Source organism: Acomys minous (genome assembly GCF_964271855.1).
Source record: "Acomys minous genome assembly, chromosome: 10".
NCBI lineage: Eukaryota > Metazoa > Chordata > Mammalia > Rodentia > Muridae > Acomys > Acomys minous.
In genome coordinates this window covers 73,061,629-73,082,724 of record NC_140491.1, presented here as the reverse complement: position 1 = coordinate 73,082,724, position 21,096 = coordinate 73,061,629, and the positions used below count along the sequence as shown (strand labels likewise).

At 52.2% G+C, this 21,096-nt stretch overlaps 1 protein-coding gene across 4 annotated transcripts in view; it reads right to left on the bottom strand.

The window, feature by feature from the left end:
• GSN (gelsolin) overlaps positions 1–21,096 on the bottom strand; it is a 52,946-nt gene that overhangs the window by 21,768 nt on the left and 10,082 nt on the right. Inside the window, exons 2-4 of one of the 4 annotated variants that reach the window (XM_084798140.1) lie at positions 20,628–20,718; positions 2,908–3,112; positions 2,222–2,376 (exon numbers count right to left, since the gene is read on the bottom strand). In XM_084798140.1, coding sequence (XP_084654266.1) covers positions 2,222–2,376; positions 2,908–3,103 — 351 coding nt within the window. In that variant the 5' untranslated portion in view covers positions 3,104–3,112; positions 20,628–20,718. Of the gene's footprint in view, positions 1–2,221; positions 2,377–2,907; positions 3,113–4,388; positions 4,466–4,510; positions 4,710–20,627; positions 20,719–21,096 lie in introns of those variants that run through there. The other 3 variants (XM_084798138.1, XM_084798139.1, XM_084798141.1) reach the window with 3 other exon arrangements.

The following is a 21,096-nucleotide window of genomic DNA, read 5'->3' as shown; positions in this document are numbered from 1 at the left end:
CCCTTGCACTTTTCCACACCCCTGCACTTCTTCACACCCTTGCACTTTTCCACACCCCTGCATTTCTTCACACCCCTGCATTTCTTCACACCCCTGCATTTCTTCACACCCCTGCACTTCTTCACACCCCTGTACTTCTTCACACCCCTGTACTTCTTCACACCTTTCCTCACTTACCCGATGGGGCCAGTGCCAGCAACTACCTCATAGCCTGACATGAACTGAGTAGAATGCACAGCAAAGTCCATAGATGCCAAGCGATGTAAGAACAGTCCGCTACCTTGAAGGTTTGTTCCACAGAACTGTGACTTTCTCATCTATGAAATGGGACTATCACTGACACCCTAACAGCACCAATGAGAACGAAATGAGATTCTACAAAAAGCCCACAGCCTGCTCTGCGACGTTCTCTGGCAAGGCGGTCTGTCCTTGTGATCATGACAAATGTCACGTTTATATCTGCTCAGCTTCTCCCAAAGCAACGGGAGCCCCTGAGCCCCGTGACAGCTGACCATGGGGGAGTCCAATTCCTACCACTTACAGTTATGTGACCCTTCTGAGCCTCGGGTCTCCTCCCACGGATACCTCCAGGGATATGACAAAGTCACAGATGTTCCCAGAACCCCACTCGCAGCATGACAGCCACAGTGGGTGCTGGTATGGGTCTGCTTTCCTTCCCTTGCTCCTCCTGTATATATGGTCTTGTGAGGCACAACCTAACCTCAGGTGTACTATCTGGCAGAAGTGTGTGCCACCAGACCCAGCTTGATCTAGGAGCTTGAAACTGACTGCTGAGGGAAAGGCCACTGGAGAGACTAGGCAGGTCTTTCCGCAGTCCAGGACTAGGCTCCCCATTTCCTCAGGATTGCAAGGACCCCCGACAACAGCAGTAGTAGGAAGGCAGAGCTGTTCAGCAACAAGAGCTCCGCCATGGTAATCCAGCAAATGGAGCTGGGCAGATGCCAGGGAAGGCATCCCAGCCCCACCCAGCCTGGGCTGCTGGTCCCAGGACACGCCCTGCCTTGTTATCTAAGTCTCTTGGGCACTCTTCCACCACTCAATCCCTGCCTCTCACCAGGGAAAGAGAGAGTCACTTCTGCATGGACAAAGAGAACTCCGAGGCCCAGAGAGGGGCAGTGGCAAAAGTAGTGTATGTGTCCTCCTTAGAACCAGTCACGGGAGACATATTGGCTTAGTGGAAACACTGGGAGACACTGGGAGACAGGAGACAGGCAGACCACCTGGCTTCTAGCCTTAGCCCCAGCACCAACTCACCGTGTGACCCTGGTCCAGTCTCTCAACCTCTCTGTACTTTAGTTGCCCCCAGCCTCTAAAAGCTGAGACATCGAGGCTCATCTGGTTCATAATCTTGCAATCCCCTCTCTACCCTAAACGAAGACAGCTGAGCATCAAAATAAATATGTGGCTTCTCTTGAGCCCTTCGAGGCACCAAGCCCCAGTGTGGGATGTTTCCCAGCTATCTGTTCACCAAATCCTCTCCCTAGCCCTGTAAGGCAGGTATAACAGGCTCTCCAGCAACCAGAGAGGCAAGGTAGGCCCAGGGTATCAAGGGGCTGGCTAGAGGTTGCACAGCATATTGGGATACGGCTTCCTGAGTTCCTGGCCTCGCTTTGCTCTGGCTAGAAGCTTATGGAAAAGATAAACAAACAAACAAAAAAAAAAAAAAGAAAAAAACAAACGTGGTACAGACTTGCCGAAGTCCAAGGGGAAATGGGGGGAGGGGCAGGAAGAAGGATGTTGAATGAAAGAGCCTGTCAAATACCTATCACAGGGCCTCTGTCAACAAAGCCCTACCAGTTATCCAGTACAGGATCAGGACTTGGCATAAGCCCCTGGGAAGCCGTGAGAAAGCCACCCGTGTGTTCACTGTAATGTTGGGGCAAACTCTACCAGGCTGTACCAGAATCTTCTTTTCATCACAAGATAAGGAATCAAAAGCTCCAAGGGATGGATGTGTGTGTGTGTGTATGTGTGTGTGTGTATGTGTGTATATGTGTGTGTATGTGTGTGTGTGTGTGTGTGTGTGTGTGTGTGTGTGTGTCTCATCCAAAAACACACTGGTAAGAAGGACCCAGGGTTCAAACCATGGCTGATCGATATCAGAGCCTGACACTTGGCCTGTCTGTCCATCACTCCACACGAGGCTGGAAGGTGGTGAGCCCTGTCATTGTGTCCCCAAATAAGAGAAACACCAACCCACCTTGTACTTTAGTCCTGACTTGAAGTAGCCAAGGAAAGTGGACGACTCAAAGCCCTGCACCTCCCGGTGCTGCACAGCCCGGCCGTTCAGGTAGTCATCCAACTGCACGGTAAAGATGGCGGCGGCCCCACTCTCGTCCTGGCTGCACTCATTGCCTAGGGAACATCAGGGCAGCGTGAGACTGGCTTCTGGAAGGTGCTCCCGGCCCCTTGGGGAGGAGGCATTCGGAGCCAACAGCTCTACTCTGGCCTGGGTATAGAAATTGACCTAGACCCTCCCTGCTTTCCAAGAGCCTCCGTCACTCCATCTGTCTAGTGGGGTGACCCTAAAACAAACAGATCAGAGACTGTGTTAGAGAGAATCCAGGCTTCCAGCTTAAAGAGAAAAATGAAGTGATTGGAGCACTGGGTGGAGATGGGGGGAATCTAGGGTCCCTGTGACACCCGAAATAACTTGGCTTTCCCCTTGAGGTAGCATTGCTGTCAACATGTCCACTCTATAGAAAAAAAAAACCTGCGGGCCATCACAGGTCAAGAGGCAGAGCTGCGATCTGAACTTGGCCAGGCTACACACAGCACTCAGTTCAACCTTTCCAGGCATATCCATGCTGTTGGTGGGAAGGGGACAGGGAGAAGGGGGGAGGGGCAGGGGGGAGGGACAGGGCTGAGCAGGAGCTCCTCACTCACCTAGCCAATAGTGGAGATCGTACTGAAGATTTCCGTTCCTCAGCTGCACTGTCTTCAGGATGACGTAGGCGTCACCTGTGAAGAAGTCTCCATAGAGGTTGGGGGGCACGGGTACCAGGTCAAACTTCTCCACGCGCCAGATCTGCAGGCCAGGTGCCTTCCCTGCCTTGAGGAACTCGGGGTGCTCCACCACCATGGTGCTGGGCTGCGGAGAGACAGGGCACAGCCTGAGCAAGAGTGCGGATCTCAGCAGGGAGAGACCCCAGGCATGAGGGAGGGCAGGTTCTAGCACCAAGAGGACTCACTTGAGCCTCATGCTAGCGGAGAATCGGCCCCTTTCTGGGAGTTGGGAAACTGTATTCTAAGCCTCAGCCCTGGCCACAGGCTAGGTGGTCTCCCTCTCTGCTTTCCCAGTTGGCGATGTGATTGATGAAAGAGGCAGAGCACTTGCTCTCTCTTTTGTTGCCAATGGGACAGAGACAGCACAGAGAGGCAGGCTGTCTTTCATGGACCCCCCCCCCCAGTTAGGAAACAACATAGAAGGGTGGCCCGGGGGACCCCAAGCGCACTCTCTACATCTGTGGATAGATTCTTCCAGATGCGGACCCGGTCCCCAGGGTCTCTGCTTGCTTGCTTCTAGCACCTTCATCACTTAGAATTCATTATCCATCCCTACTTTGCAAAGGAGGAAACAGGATTAAAAAGGAAGGGGCCTGACCCCAGGTCCCAGTCCTGTTTGCTTTCACTCTTCCAAAGGGGTAGGATAACTCCGTCCCCCTCCGTCTTTCATCACACCCCAAGGAAGGATTGGCTTAGTGGGCCCAAGTGGCCTCCTGTGCTGCCTGCCTCCTCCCTCCTGCCCCTCCCCAGGACCCACCTACCCCCAAAGTCCATATTTTGGGAAAGGGGGAGGGATGGAGCCAGAAGTCTTGGGGGCGAGGGGACCTGTTAGGAGGAGAAGGCTGCCAGACATGCTCTGGGGATGGCAACGGGCAGACAGGTTAGGTTGGCGCCTAAGGATGGAAGTCAGCCGGTCACCTCAGACCGAGGGAGATCCGGTTGGAGCAAAAATCAGAGAGAAGCCAGAACAGATTGGGGAGAAAAAACTCGGGCCGAGGAGAGTAGAGGAAGCCATAACTAGGAAACGGCAGGTGGGAGGGGGGGGGGGGAAAGGAGGGGGAGGGAGAGAGACTAAAATAACAGCCCTATCCAGAGGCGGTTTTAGGGAAAACAAAACGGGGAGGGGGCGGGACACAGCAAACACCAAATGAAGAGGAATCTGACTGTGAGGAGACCAGCAAGGAAATTAGACAGAAGAAATTAGACACGTTGAAGAAGATGGAATCCGAATCAGTAGTGGGGGTGGAGGAAGATCCGGCCGAGGTGAGGTTAGCCTGCAAGGGAGGGTAACAGCCTTGGCCCCGCCCCCACCCCACCCCACCCCGGCCCCCAGGAGCCCCAAAGCAGCAAGACATACTTACAAAGCAACAAAACAGTTTTTCCATTCTACACCTGAATTACTCCCCTTTTCCTAGCGCTGTATCTGCAAGAACTTACAATAGACAATTACTCCGGGAGCCCCGGGGACCCCCCGGGCACTCACCCGCACTTCGGACACTCGATCTTGGGGCGCCCTCTCTCGGGCCGTGCCCCGCGACGCAGTGGCCGCATAGGATGGCGACAGTGCGCACAGCACCAGGACCAGCGCGCAGAGCAGCGAGGAGCGGTACGGAGCCATGGTGACCGTAAGGACCTAGGCTTCGGCCGCGGCCACCCGGTCTCCCGGACCTTTTAAGTAGCCGGTCGCCCCATCCCGCCCTAACTGGGGACCGCCCTTCAGGGAGGGCCTTGAGGCCCGCGGGGAAGGCGGGGATCTGTCCCGGATCTCTGAGACATTTGGGTTCCCTTCCTACTGGGACTGACCCGTCTGGGTGCGGTCGCCCCTTGGGCCCTAGTTTCCAAGAGCGAGATCCGGCATATGGTCTGACATACAGCAGCTGCTAACTCAGTGAGAGCTGTTTTTCTGTGACCCGTGCAAGCCCATTCTTATCGGTACAATTAGCAGGTCCAACAAAAATCTAAACAAAGCAACAAAAATCACCTAGCAGGAGCTAACAAAGTTTGTGGCGCTTTCCACTCAAGGACTCACTGGGGGATCCTTTTCAGAGTAGGTACCCGAGAGAGCTCATTTCACCGAGGGGAAGATGGTGAAAAATAGCTCAGACAGGTTCACAGCCAACGAAGTCAGCTAATACAGTCCTGTCAGTCACTATCTCGGCTAGTTCTGGGTCTGGACGCCCCGAACTGAACGCAGCCCAGGCTACAAGCAAGGGTGCTGGCTCCCCACCAGCAGCCCCTGGTTCTGCCTTCCTCAAAAGGACATTTCTTTTGTTTTTGTTTTCTCAGTAACATTTTTTGTTTTTCTAAAGGGACTTTTGTTGGTTAGGTTTTTTGTTTTGTTTTTGAGCAAACTTTAGTTTGTTGCTCAAAGTTTTTGCCTATTGACTGGTTGCACTTGTCTCTGCCGTGTGTGTGTGTGTGTGTGTGTGTGTGTGTGTGTGTGTGTGTGTGTGAGAGAGAGAGAGAGAGAGAGAGAGAGAGAGAGAGAGACACTGGTGTCTTACCTCCCCCCCCCCCTTAGCTAATGACACCTCCGTGGTCTAGGAAGCGCACCCTGAGGCCTTGGGGAGACTTCGGTGTGCTGCCCTGGACTCATCTTTCTGAGCTGATTAAAGCAGTGGACATCCCTCCTGGCATTCGCCATTTTAACTTCTCTAGATGACAACCGGACTGAGGCATCTTCAAAGCACAGAACACAGCAGTCCCTACAGGACCGCTTGCGATGGACAAGGATATTCACTGAGGGCATTGTTTGAAGAGAATTGGAAAGGACCCAAAATGTCCTCGGGAAATAAGTGATAGAGCTGTCACACAATGGATCACAAAGCGGCTGTGAAAAAAAAATGAGTTAGAGCCAATTGTGCCTGGTGGCACATAGTAGGCCTTCTGAAGGCGTGGAGAGACCTCCAGGTGCAAGACGCAGATTGTACAATGGTGGCTATAAAGTGGCTCCTCTCTTCCCTTCTATAAGTGTATAGTTGAGGCACAAACCATTTGCAACGTCAGTAAATGCCACACTGTTAAAAGCCCTATGCTTTGAAGCAGCGAAGAGAGAGATTTCACCCTGCACACTGCCGGGGCTGCCCGAGGCTGGAAGGGAAAGCTCAGGTCACTGTCGTTGGCACGAGGAACCTTTCAGGGTGGTGGGAATTTTTTTAATACTACACCATAATGATTTTCTCACACTGCTGAGAAAAAAATCCCAGAATGGTATACGTCAGTGAGTGAATTGTGCACGCTACACAAGTTACATCCTGAGACACTTGCTAAAAACTGAGCTTAAAGCACAAGATCTGAAATGTGGCACCAGCTGGGTGCTGGTGGCGCACACCTTTAATCCCAGCACTCAGGAGGCAGAGGCAAGTGGATCTCTGTGAGTTCAAGGCCAGCCTGGTCTCAGAGTAAGTTCTGGGGCAGAGAAACCCTGTCTCAAAAACAAGCCCCACACACCCACCCAAAAAGAAAGAAATAAAGAAAGAATATATCCAATAGAGTATTTATTTATTTATTTAGAACTGTAGTCTAGAAAGAATGCTTTAAGGATATGTTTAAAGGGGTACTTACTCCTTGGTCAACTTGGGAAATGACAAGGAACCTAAGCCAGCAGCTGGCCTGCCTAAACAGCCCCCTCGGGAACAGGGGACAGTGTGGCCCCAGCTTGCCCAGTTGGTGATTAACAGAGGGCTATTAGAGTTTGACCTCGACCCCTGGGGTCAGTGACCACCAGCCCAGGGTCACCCCCCTACCCCCAGGGTCACCCTCCCACCCCCCCCACCCGGTTAATAATCACAAAGGTGGTGTAGCTTTGCTGGCCATGTGGCTATGGAGCTTGGTCCACAGCGACCAAGGCCCAGCCCCTGCCTTCTGGGACGCTGAAGCCTGAAACTCTCAGTCCAGGGCATCAGTGAAATGGAGACTAGGGTGGGGCACAATGCTCGGCTTCCTGCCTGGAGCGAGCTCATGAGTTCAGAGGAACAAGGGGTCCAAGTGAAAATGAAAAGGGTATGTTCCCCTGTTAGGGAAGGCTCTGCCTCAGACTTCCTGGGAGACTCTGGGCAGGCACCTCATTGTCCCTTTCTGCGTCTCAGTATCCATGCAAAAGGCAAGGCCTCATACTCTGACTCTAAGGCCCATTTCTAGCCCCAGATGCTGGCTGCACTATTCCCACTCAGAATCTACTTGCTTCTGAGCTTCAAGGTCCCCATCTGCAAAATGACCTTGAATCAGATCACCTAGGTCCCCTGATGTGAGAAGGAAGGCCTGAAATCAGAACTAGCATGTCACCCCCAACCAGTGACTAATTAAGCCCTGCCTGCTGTCCCATGGGACCCAAAAGCCTGGAACCTCTCACCATGGAGCACCAGGAAGTGGAGACCGTGATGGGGTAACCCTGATCTTACTCTGTGCCCTGATTGGAAGAAGATGTATGAACTCGGGAGAAGCAGGCACAAGTGCAAAAGAAATGATGGCACATCATCAATGGACAAGACATGGAGACTCGGGTCCCTCGTGTGGAAGGAGGTGCTGCTGATATTCATAACCATGTTTGGGGTTCCTGGGCTCCAGTTCTGCCTGGGAGACGAAGCGGAGCCCTGGCCTCACCTCACCTGGTCAGGGAGCAGCTACCCTGCATGGGAAAGGGGTTGCTGTTGCTAAACCAATCCAAACCCTGCCAAGAAGGCAGCCAGACATCACTACAGCAGTAGGCATCACCATGTCTCCAAGGCCGGGACAAGAGGAGGTTCCAGGAAAGCCCTCTAGGTCTCCAGATCCCTGATGCCATTACCCAGGACAAAGGCATGTCTAAGAAGATCCTCAGGCCATGGCCACTGGGTGGAGAAAGACTGTGGTGCCTCCATTCCAAGACACTAAGACCTGGGGTGGTTGCTCTGACTTGAATGGAACTCTGCTTGGCAGCAATTTGTTTGGTGCGCATCCTGGTCACTGCCCTTCACTGGGCCTTAGTTAGGGACCCCCTTGACTTCCCATCTTGACTATGTGTGCGACCTGCCCAGGGCCCCCTATACACCAGACAGCTCTCAGTACCTGCCACAGTATGGAGGGGCACAGCTCACATCCCTCGGTGGGCCCCTCCCTCCCCTGCGGTTGGATCCAGGGCCCCGTGACCATCTCTTGACCCCTTCTCTCTGTGGTTAACTTTGAGTCAATTTGTGGATCTCTGTGTACCTCTTATGGTGGCTACCAGATGAGATGCCTCACCCTCACCCTCACCCTCCACCCTGCACCCTCATCCTCCACCCTCCGCCTCAATGTACAAAGGGCCCTGGCAGGCTGTGAAGACACCACCCTCTTCTGTTCCTCACCCTAGACATTGCAGCTCCTGATCGCCCAGGCGGCTAGCCATTCACTGCAAGAGCTCACTTTGTCTCTCTGCCTTGTCTCTGTGTCTCTGTGTCTGTCTGTCTGTCTGTCTTTCTGTCTGTCTGTCTATCTGTCTCTGTCTCTGTCTGTCTCTGTCTGTGTCTGTCTCCCTCTCTCTCTCTCCCTCCTTCCCTCCCTCTCTCTCTCTCTCTCTCTCTCTCTCTCTCTTTCTCTCTCTCTCTCTCTCTGAGCTTGTTTGCTTTTGGCCCACTGCTTTTCTCTGGTCCCACTGGGAGCATCCACCCTTCTGGCCTAGGATTTTGCCAGTAGGGACAATGGTCAGTAAACAAAGAAGGCCGTTATGAAACCCAGTGAACCAAATAGGGCCAGCACAAGTCCTGGCAAGCCCCGTGGATTTGAAAGCACACAGGCCTCAGCACCTTGAGTCAAGGCCTCAGCTCCCTCCTTTCAAAATGGAGAGGGTGGTGCCAGGCCCTTGGAACAGCAAAGAAACCCAAGGCCTGATACACAGTATCTCCCAAAGGGTTCCTGGATAGCCTGTTTTCTCTCAGAGGCTGAACTCGGCATTTCCTTACCTACTGGATGGTAGCAGCTTGGAGCTAGGTAGGGGGAAGACTACAGATTTCAAATGGGACTTGCGGGTCTGGAGAGATGGCTCAGAGGTTAAGAGCACTGGCTGGTCTTCCAAAGGTCCTGAGTTCAATTCCCAGCAACCACACTGTGGCTCACAACCATCTACAATGAGATCTGGTGCCCTCTTCTTGTGTGCAGGCATATGTGTGGGCAGAACATTGTATTCAAAATAAATAAATAAGTCTTCAAATAGGACTTGGGCTTGTTTGTAAGCAGGGACAGAGATGCCCATTCGTAGAGCTATGGGGGGAAATGGGGCCAGCCATGGGACTGCTAGTAATAATGGCCACTGGCCTCTCATCTCTGTAAATAACACCAAGTAGAAGAAGGCAATGTCTCCAGGCCCCTGAGCAGTGACCATAGACTAGACTTAAAACTCATGTCTGTGGCAACCAGGCCAGAGCCAAGGCCCGCGTCTTTTGGAACAGGGTTCCCTAACATGGCCAGCTGGGTCTCTGCCCTGGCCAAGTCTATCCTGGGTGTGGACAGCTATTGGGAGGATGGCCAGTGGGGTTTGGCTGGACTTAGCCCAGGAACTGAAGCCACTGACCCTCTCCCAGCTCCCAGAGCCAGCCCCACCTAGTGTTGGGAGCCAAGTCAGGACGTTCAGAGGAGGCTTGGCCCTACCACTTCCTGGCCCCATTACCTGGAAGCAACAGGCTTTGGTCATGTGTGAGGGCCTGGGGCCTCTTTCCCCCAGGGCTCACTGTAGCAATCAGTTTCCCTACCCTGGGGCAGACACTCTAGACCTGGGAAACTTGGGACTGTAAAGAACTGAGTCCTAGCTTTCCACCCCACCCCTCGAACTGTGTAGCAACTCCTCGAGGAGGCCAGGCACAAACACAGGTCAAGAGGACAAAGGGGCATGGTGACTTGGGGCCAGGACCAGCAGGAGATGTGAGGGGCATGGAGATGTGTGCAGACGGAAGGCAGGGTCTGTGGTGCCCCAGCCGGAGCGGAAAGGAACAAGAGATGCTTCTGGAGGCAGCTGCTGCGAGGGAGGATTTGGGCACGTCTGGGAAGTGTTCCCACTAGCAGAAGTGAGGGATGAAACTCTACCCACTTAAGTAGCTGATTGGCTCTGAACAAGTCAGCCTGGCCCTCAGAGCCTCCGTTTCCTAGTCTGTAGGTAGGGATTGTAACACCTTCTTCCCATGAAGGTTGTAAGAATTAGTGAGGGGAGCAGGAGAGACTGTTGCGCTGTTAAGAGTACATATTCCCCTTGCAGAGAACCTCAGTTTGGTTTCCAACACTCATACCAGGTGGCTCACAACCACCTAACTCCTGCCCCAGAGGCTCTGACACCCCTTTCTGGCCTGTATAGTTACCTGCACTTACATATGAGAGAGAGAGACAGAGAGACAGAGAGACAGAGACAGAGAGAGACAGAGACAGAGAGAGACAGAGACAGAGAGAGACAGAGACAGAGAGACAGAGACAGACAGAGACAGAGAGAGACAGAGACAGAGACAGAGAGAGACAGAGACAGAGAGAGACAGAGACAGAGAGAGACAGAGACACAGAGAGAGACAGAGAGACAGAGACAGAGACAGAGAGAGAGACAGAGATACACAGAGAGACAGAGACAGAGAGAGACAGAGACAGAGAGAGACAGAGACAGAGACAGAGAGAGACAGAGACAGAGAGAGACAGAGACAGAGAGAGACAGAGACACAGAGAGACAGAGACAGAGAGAGACAGAGACAGAGACAGAGAGAGACAGAGACAGAGAGAGACAGAGACAGAGAGAGACAGAGACACAGAGAGAGACAGAGAGACAGAGACAGAGACAGAGAGAGAGACAGAGATACACAGAGAGACAGAGACAGAGAGAGACAGAGACAGAGAGAGACAGAGACAGAGAGAGAGACAGAGACACAGAGAGAGACAGAGAGACAGAGAGAGACAGAGACAGAGAGAGACAGAGACAGAGAGAGACAGAGACAGAGAGAGAGAGAGAGACAGAGACAGAGAGAGAGAGACAGAGACGCAGAGAGAGACAGAGAGACAGAGAGAGACAGAGACAGAGACAGAGACAGAGATACACAGAGAGACAGAGAGACAGAGACAGAGAGAGACAGAGACACAGAGAGAGACAGAGAGACAGAGAGAGACAGAGACAGAGACAGAGAGAGAGACAGAGACACAGAGAGACAGAGACAGAGAGAAACAGAGACAGAGAGAGACAGAGACAGAGAGAGAGACAGAGACACAGAGACAGAGAGACAGAGAGAGACAGAGACAGAGAGAGAGACAGAGATACACAGAGAGACAGAGAGACAGAGACAGAGAGAGAGACAGAGACACAGAGAGAGACAGAGACACAGAGACAGAGACAGAGACAGAGAGAGAGACAGAGACACAGAGAGACAGAGACAGAGAGAGACAGAGACAGAGAGAGAGACAGAGACACACAGAGAGACAGAGAAAGACAGAGAGAGAGAGAGAGACAGAGACAGAGAGACAGAGACAGAGAGAGAGACAGAGACACAGAGAGAGACAGAGAGACAGAGAGAGAGACAGAGACAGAGAGAGAGACAGAGACACAGAGAGACAGAGACAGAGAGAGACAGAGACAGAGAGAGAGACAGAGACACACAGAGAGACAGAGAAAGACAGAGAGAGAGAGAGAGACAGAGACACAGAGAGACAGAGACAGAGAGAGACAGAGACAGAGAGAGAGACAGAGACACACAGAGAGACAGAGAGACAGAGAAAGACAGAGAGAGAGAGAGAGACAGAGACACACAGAGAGACAGAGACAGAGAGAGACAGAGAGACAGAGAGAGACAGAGAGAGAGAGAGACAGAGACACACAGAGAGACAGAGACAGAGAGAGACAGCGACAGAGAGAGACAGAGACAGAGAGAGAGACAGAGACACAGAAAGACAGAGAGACAGAGAGAGAGCACTTATGAATGAAAAAGAATAAATCTTATGGAATTTTAAGCAGATAAAATATGTTAGGGGCTTAGCATAGCTTGGTGCAGATAAAAGCGCTTGTAAGAAGAAAGCTGCTATTTTTGCTAGGTCAGTTGCTTGGGTAAGTTTCTCTCTGGGTTTCAATGTCCTTACGGCCTTCTCTGCCAAGTATGATGGTGTGGACCTGTCAGGAGACAGAAGCCAGCCTGGTTTACATAATAAGTTTCAGCTCACTCAGGGTTACCTAGCAAGACCGGATCTCAAAACAAACAACGGTGTGTGTGTGTGTGTGTGTGTGTGTGTGTGTGTGTGTGTGTGTGTGTGTTTAATGCTAGTGAAAAACAGCAAATAGGACCACAAATGTGAAAGATCCAAGGACAGGGTTTTTCATAAAATGACTGTTCAAAAACACTGGCTTATAAAAGCCAGCCGGCTAGGAGAGAGACATCAGCACACACACATATTCATTGCTGCAATGCCCACAGCGACTAAAACATGGAAGCAAGCCAGCTGTTCCTTAACAAATGGATCCACAATCAACAGCCACATTCAAATAGAAAGATTAGATCCTGCTATAGGGGACAAACTTCAAGGACACCATGCCAGTCACAAAACAGCAGCCACTGTGAATCCGCTTCCATGAAGGTTCTGAGGAGAAGGGTAAGATTTGTAGGGGCGCATAGTGAAGTAACAGTCGGAAGGGGGAAGGGCATGTGTGGCTATTGTCCAGAGTGGGCGGAGCTTCAGCTTGTTGAACCCGCCTGCCTCCATCTCGGGCTTGAAAGCTATCCGATAGTAAAGACAAACTAGGCTCATTCCTGTTTATGATCAAACCTTTGTTTCTCAAGGATTGGCCTATGACCTTAACTACGAATGGTTCTGTATTATCTGGTCCAGAAAAACGGCAACCATGTCTTGGCTTCAAAAAAAAATTTTTAACCATTTTGCAACCCTACCTATGTTTCAAAAGTAGTTCAGTGTTTTGTTTTGTTTTGTTGTTTGTTTTTTTGTTTTTTGAAACAGGGTTTCTCTGTATAACAGTCCTGGCTGTCCTGGACTCACTTTGGAGACCAGGCTGACCTCGAACTCACAGCACTCTGCCTGCCTCTGCCTCCCGAGGGCTGGGATTAAAGGCGGGCGCCACCATGCCCGCTCGTTATCATAACTTTGTTTCCAGATGTTGTTAAGACTAACTTGTTGTGCTTATCTTCTGCTCCTGTAACTCCACATATTTTGCCTCCATCCCCCAACACCTCCTCATTTGGAAACTCCCTACCCATGAGCTTTAAAAACCTCGTCTTCCTCACATCCAGTCCTGATCTCTTGAACCCCACTTTTAGGCAGAGGTAACCCGTGCACACGAATTTAAAAAAAAAAGCCTATCTTAATTAATTTGGCCATATTGATTTGGGATGGGCAGTGGTGATGGGTGTAAGACACAACGTACTTAACGCCACGGAACCGAGTGTTTAATGTTTACGGTGCTGTTTCGTGTCATGTCTACTTTGCCACAATAAAACAATAAAAACCATCTGCGTGTTTTGAGGATCCAGTCAAGAGGACTCATGGGATGTGAGTGACCAGCCCCTTCTCCAGGACTGTCCGGGCCTTGGGAGTCAGATGCAAGAAGAGAAAAGGGCGAGCGCTGCATCTGGCCAAGTTGATTGGGAGACCAAGTTCATTCTTCAACAGGATCCAACAGGTCTCAGCAGGCGCTCGATGGGACTGTGGGGGCCACTGCTCCAGACCCTTCTGTGGCCCCAGTGCAGGCAGATAGGACCCCCGCCCCAAGCTTGTCCTTTAAGATCTGGCACCCACGTGCCCTAAGCACCGAACACCAGAACATCTTCTGCCATCGAATCCCCACTTCTATATATGGCCTCAGCTCCCTGCCCCCAGAAACCCTGGGAAGCAGCTTTAATCCTGCCTACATGTGACCTTAGACCTCCCACTCTCGTTCAGAAGAGACAGGGTAAAATGGTGAGTTTTCGGTACCGAAAGGGCCCAAGAAATTCCTCTCAGAACCCACAGCCTCCCCTTCTGCACTTCCCTCAGCAGCTGTTAGCAATCAACAGCAGCTTCGCTCTCTCCCCACAGGCCTGGAAGGCAGTCTCCACGAGCCAGCAAAGCCGCCAGGGAGCCAATGGGAAGAGAGGAAAGTTACTAGTGCTGGCCCCAGCTAGTGCTGGCGGGGCTGGCTTGGAGAGAAGGGAGTTGGGGACCTGGCAGGCTCTTCCTGAACCATGGGCTTGGTCCCATGCTTTGACCCCTGTCTAAGCTAAAAGGATAGTGGGCGTACTTGGGCCCCAGTACTCCTCTGGAAAGTGCCTATTCTTTGGCATCCAGAAACAGGCAGGCCTTTGTACTGCCTGCTTGCTGGGCCCCAGATCCTACTGCGACAGAGCCCACTGGGGCCTAGGAATGCATAACTGCTCCAGTTCAAGCACTAAGCTCTTGGGACCATGCCTGTACATCTTCTATGCTGTGCCACACTCAGTGTCACATATGTCACCATGTGACTACACCACACACCAGACCTTGTGCTCCTTAGACTTTGTGGTGAGGGTTATGTCACTCTTGCCTTTAGTCACGATTCACCGACGACCTGAGGTATGACACACTATATGCTGCTGTCTGTGTCCACCGCACTGTGTCTCAGCCCTGGGCATGACACGCCACAACCTCGTTTTGGGCGCATAAATGCTGTTACTCCCTCCAGGGGGCAGTCACAGCCTAAGGAGCAGGGACAAGGCAATGCCATAGTTAAGGACACACTACTTCCCAGCCTCTGTCTCTATATGTGACTTTGCCAAAGCAAATTCTGTCACTGCCTCAGCCTCTTGGGCCTTAAAATGGAGTGGCAGTAACATTTCTCTGGCAGAATTGTGTCGATTAAAGTAGACAATGCTTTGGTGTGCATCCCAGTGCTCTGAAATGTGGCCTGAGCCTGAGTCTGTGTGCCCTGCACTAGGGTCCCAGGTGCCTGCTGTCTGCCTGCATGAGGCACTGTGCATTCTGGGAACCCTGACAGCCTGCAACAGGGTGTGCTGATCCCTTAGCATAGTGACAGGATGACAATTTGCATTGGGGGAGGGGGCAGAAAGGTAGGCACAGATACTGACTGACTACGGGCTGCAGCTGCGAGTCAGTGGAGGGAACACAGGGGATCTTTTGGGGGTGATAAAAATGTTCTTGCCACATATGGTGGTGTACTCAGGAGGCAAGGCAGGTGAATCTCTGTGAATTCTAGAACAGCCAGGTGTATAAAACCCCCAAGTTCACTAAAAATCACTAGGTTTATGAAGATGGGGGAATGATATATGTGAAAACTATATGTGCATCCCTCGAATCATGTATGTAAAATATATTTCAGGAATGTTATTTTGGAGGGAAAAAAAACCCCTAGTGTTCGGCTGGGGAAGTGAGCTTTCCATTGTCAACTACTTGAGGCCCAGCTGGGAGCAGCCTGGAGCGGCTGACAGCCGAGAGTGGCAGGACCGCCCCTGCCAACCAGGAGGGAGGGCAAAGCACAGTCACTGGGACTGTGCACAGTTTGGACAGCGTGCACACTCGTGCACACTCCCAAGCCCAGCCCCAGCCTTGCAGTGTGTAGATCTGGGTGGACCCTGGAACCCAGTTCTAAGGATTAGGCCCCCAACGGGAACCACTTGGCAAAACCATAGTCGGGGAAACTGAGGCTGCGCAGGAGAGGGGATCTGTTGGGTCTGGACAGCTGGGACTAACTAAGCCCTTCTTGTTTTCTTTGCTCCGTTCCCTCTGCCTCCCTCCCAGGGCGGGCCTCCTGCCACAGCCATCAGCTGTGACTCAGAGCTCTGAGTCACCTTGTGGCACCACAGAAGGAACTTCTTAAGAAAAACAATCGCCAACACAAAACTCCCCTGATCTTGGGAACAGGATAGGCCCAGCGGGCTGGGAGGAGAAGAGAGGAAAAAAACTCAGGGCAGCGTGGGAAGCCAGGGCTGCCCAGACCTGACAGCTCTTTGCCGCTGACTTCTGCTGTATGCCATAGAAGGACCCTCAGCTTCCTCACCAGCAAATAAAAGCTCTTGTTGCACACAGACACACGATATGCTGCAGGCATCATGACAAGACTCTGTGTGTGTGCATGCGTGCGTGTGTGCGCGAGTGCGCATGTGTGCATGTATACTGATGTGTGTGTGTTCATGCATTCAGAGGCTAGATCAAGGAGGTCAGGTGTCTTCCTTGACCGTCCTCCACCTCATTTAGGGGGACATGTTTTCTCTTTGAACCTGGAACTCACATATTGGCTCGGAGAGTCTAAACCGGCAAGTCCTAGGGGATCCCCCTGTCTCTGCCTGCCTTCCCTTTTCTTCCCTCCGACTGTGTAGGTGCTGGGGATCCAACAGGCGTGGGGCACAGCACTTTACCATCTATGTCATCTCCTCAGCCCCATGATAGGAACTTTATAAGCACCTTTTTTTTTTAATCCACAAAAAGACTTATGGGTGTCCTCATCCAGTCTTATAAATGTGGAAACTGAGACTCTGTGTGCTTCAGTTGACGTTGTACAATTAGGAAATGCAGAGCAGAGTTTAAACCCAGGGATACTTGGTTTTTGAAGCCTGCTACTCTCTCCCTTGCTCCTTTAAAAATCACCTACATACATGGGCTGGAGCCATGACTCAGCCGCCTTCGAGTCTCTTCAGCACCAGAAATGCATACAGTGCTGAAGAGATGCAGGAAAAGTACATAAAATAAAAATAAATATACCCTTTTAAATTCTTATTATTTTTAAAAAAGATTTATTTACTTGTACGTTTATAGGTGTTTTGCCTGCACATATGTCTCTGCACCATGTTCATGCAGTACCCTTGAAGGCCAGAAGAGGGCATCAGAACAAGCAGACAGCCCAACTGGTAACTAAACTGCCCCCCTACACACACACACACACACACACACACACACACCACCCCCTCCTCCGAGAGATCCCTCAATCTGACATTCCTGCTAGGCGCTTTCCCCGCAGCTGTGGCTGGGCAGGGCAAAAGGGGGACGATCCTTCACATAGGCCAGGCCTAAAAATAGGAGTCTGTGGCTTGGGCTGAAACAGCTATGCCAGGCCCAACTCAGCACGCCTCAGGGCACGAACAGCCCCGGAAATGTCCCTTCTCCCCAACACAGTTAACCAAAACTCCTCTGGGAAGCCGTTGTTCACGCTCCTGGGAAGCCGTGGACCTGAGTAAAGAGCACGCCTGCCTGGAGGGGAACTGGACCTGAGCCCAGGCTCCTTCCATGGCTTCTGCCTGGGACTCAGTTTCCGGGGTGGTGGGTGGTGTGCCCTTGCGCCCTACCAGCCTGGATGCTCTGGGTCTGCCTGTGGACACCCTCTACCTCTCACATGCCTACTCCATCGTGCCCTGTCTCCATCAACTTGGAAATTGTGTTTTATCATTTCTTTGCATGTTATTTCAGTGCTGGGAACAAATCCCACAGGACTAGGCCAATGCTAGGCGGGCACTCTAATTATCTGAGCTATATCCACAGCCCCTGTGCACACTTCAAGTCAGATTTTGATGTTATTGTTGTTGTTTAGAGTTTTTGAGAACCTAGCCATCCTGGGTGCCTATAGCTCGGGATAAAGAGGTGAACAAATCCTAATCAGCTCCTCCTGGTGGCCTCTGTGAGCACTGCAGAGGGGGGGCATTTTGTTTCTGGTTCAGAAGGCAGACTTATGCCCAAAGAGGATTCCCCACAGGGCAGCGTGTGACCTGGGGAGCATGTGACCTGGGCAATGCCTTAAGCAATGGTAAAATAGAGGTTCCCCGGTCATTCCATGGACACGCATGGACACAGACCTTGCTTCTCAGCTCACTCTCGGCAACCATCCAAGCCCTACTTCATGGATGCAGAAAGCAAAGCGGAGAGGGACTGCGGCACATTTGGGTCGGTGTGACACTGGCTCAGATCCCCTCACTCGTGGGTTGTAGAGCCACAGAGGTCTGACTCAAGTCAGCCTAGCTGGACAGTGGGGACAGAACCCAGCCCGGCAAGAGCAAAGAACAGAGAGAGACAGGCAGGCTATCCCTGTGTGTGTGTGTGTGTGTGTGTGTGTGTGTGTGTGTGTGTGTGTGTCTGAGTGTGTACATATGTGTATCTCTGTGTCTGTGTATACCTATATGTGTCTGAGTGTGTATGTCTGAGTGTGACCTGTATGTGTCTGAGTGTGTGTGTCTGAGTGTGTGCCTGTGCGTCTGTGTAACGAAGGAAAGTGACAGGCTTCACAGGTAACACACATTCTCTCCTATCTGCTTTCAGCGTTGCCCTCTCTGACCCACCCTCCTCCTCGCCTGCCACCAATCCCATCAGTCAAGTCACTCTTCTCCTCAACAGCCATCTATGGCTCCCAGCGACCCAGAAAACTGACGCTTAGCATTCAAGGTCTCTCTAGACATCTTTGTCACCTCCTGACACTCCCACCTCAGTCTCTACCCATGATGCACTAGTCCTCAGGCACATAGGGCTCCTCCAGGCGACCAGCCTTTTTACACATAATCCTCTTGTCTGGAGGACTCAACACCTCATCTCAGTCCCGTGTTCATCTCATGGGCAGGAAAAGCTGACTGTCTCCCTGGATATCTTGAAAGGCATCAAATGGGGACTATAGTGGCTCTCCTCTTGCGACAAGTGTTGCCTGGGAAAGGCGGGTGGGGGTGGGGAGGGGGAGGAAGCCAAGAGAATCCTGGGAAAGTGCACATTTCCCAGGACTTCTCAACACCAGGCCTTATATGGGAAAACATCAAGGTATTTCCATGAGGAAAACCCTAAAGTAACACCCTTCAGGATCAGCGTGTGTGCGTGCGTGTGTGCATGCGTGCGTGCATGTGTGCATGCGCATGTGTCTTGGTTCCGCTAATAAAATTCTCCAAGTCTCCCACCAGGAAGCTCCTAACAGTCCTCAGTAGCTGGGGGCGGGGAGGGTGTACAACCCATAGTCCAGGGCAGCATGGCCTGTCCCCTTGTCTGAATGGTCCCCATGTTCTCCTTTCCTGGCTCATCCTACCATCCTGTGCTCAGGCCTCTTTGCTGGGTCTAGAGAAGCACCTTCCTCTCACCTGCTCCCTTAAACCATCATATCCTCCTTGGGTGAAGAAAAAAAAAAAAGATCTGTGGCAGAAATAACTAATGTACCCAAGACCCAGGAGGGATGGGAAGGTTTTGTTCTTTGTTCGTTCTCCAATACCCAGCTCAGAGCCTAAACATCTGTCCCGTGATTCCATGAGTGAACGGACTCCAGAAGCCCGTGAGCATTTACCTCAGCAAAACAGAGCCCAGTGCACAGTCAGAAAGGGTGGGGTGGAGTGGGGCAGTTCGGGAGGCAGCACGGCCTCCCAGCAGCAAGGAAGAGAATGTTCTGGATGAAGAAGAAGAAGGAACCAATGTGCTGGAGATGCAGGACAAGGAGACCTGAGGACCTGACAGGGGGTCACCAGTGTGAGGAGGGTGCCGCGCAGAGGGTAGAGGCAGGAAAGGCTGAACAGGCGGACTTGGGACATACTCATACTCAGCTAGGCCCAAACAGGTCTGGCCATAGCATCTGGCCGAGGCGTTTCCGGAAGTTGGGTAGGCAGGCAGAATGTAAGGGCCTTGTGACATGGCTAGCAAAAGCAAACACAGAAAGGGACACTCCTGACTGATAACATCTCCTGGAGGCAGCTCTCTCTCTCTCTCTGTGGAGCAAAACAGCACCCCAGAAGCCAGATGTGATCCTCCCATGGCAGCTGGGGCGGGACCAGGCCTCTGTCTGGGCCTAGAGAACCTTCTAGGAACCCATGGCTTCAAGGATCAAATGCCTTGATGACCGTCAATGGCCCTTTCATCTACACTTTAAGAGGGACAGAATCGTGGTCAGCTCCTGTCACCGCCCAGAAGCTAGGGGCGACGGAGGACTGAGCAATGCAGACCCTCACTTCCTGCAGCAGGGACAACATGGGCTGGCCAATGATGTCATAGGCTGGAGAATCCCTTCCTTTCTCTTCATACAATTAGAAATTCTCTTCTGTTCAGGGTCGACATGCTCTCATAATCACCCTCCTGGCTTTCCAGCTCACAAAGGCCTTTGGCATCTACAGGCTCATATGATCCCTACCACATCCTTATTAGATGGGGGTGGGGGGGTGGAGGGTGGCAGGCAGGCCTGGGGGACCGAATGCACCCTGCCTTACAGGTGGGGACGCTTAGGACCCACTTGCAAGGCAATCTGTCTCCTGGCTTGTAGCCCAGGACTCCCAGTGCACTGCAGGCTCACTTGGAATCTGATAGGTGGGCCCACCCAGCCAGCCAGCCAGGTGGGGATGACTCATGCACTCGCCCGTGACTCACACTCTTCAGGTGCCTCCTAAGGTCAACAAGCGGAGGGGACTTGGTGGCCACAATCCAACTTCTCTCACCTCTGCGCAACCAGCAGGGAGACTTCATGTCTCTTTTCCTTGTGGGCAATCTAACTGAACCATAGAAGTGGTCCCATCAGGGTGCTCGGCCTGCCTCATCCCTTGTCCTCAGGGCTACCCTCACCTGCCTTCCTGTAGTTGAGGAGCCAGATGAAGTAATGAATAAACAGCACTGGCCACCAGGGGGAAACCTTTAAACCCACAAGGACTTCTGGAATCATCTAGACTCCCCTGGACTGTGGGTGGACAGTGGCTCTGTGTTGTTCTACCTACCTTACGGGGTCGTGCAACGAGACGAGAGCCACTCCGTGAGGAAACGCTATGGACAGCGGCTGCAGCACCGGAAGAGAGGAGTTGGTGGTACCTGGAAAAGGGCCCAGGAATCTCAGCGTCAGTGTCTGAGGTCACGTGGGCAATCCCTCCTACTTGCATAGCTCTAGTAATGAGACACTTGCTTCCTGCCAGCGCTGCCCACACCTGCTGCTGGAGGGCTGGGCAGGTTAAGAGCCAACCACAGGAGGCCAGGCGGTGAGCTCCTCGGAGTAACAGCCTCACCCTGTGACTGTGACAATGCCACATCCAGTGCATGTTGGATGAGGAGCTGAAGGAGCATCTATCTTAGCCCCAGACCAATGGTGGGTTAGTCAGCTGAGCCCTCTGGCCCCTGCCCTCCAGGGACAACCTGGAATGTCACTCCTACACATCACTACCCCAAAGTCCCAGTCAGCTCCTTGTGGGGAGC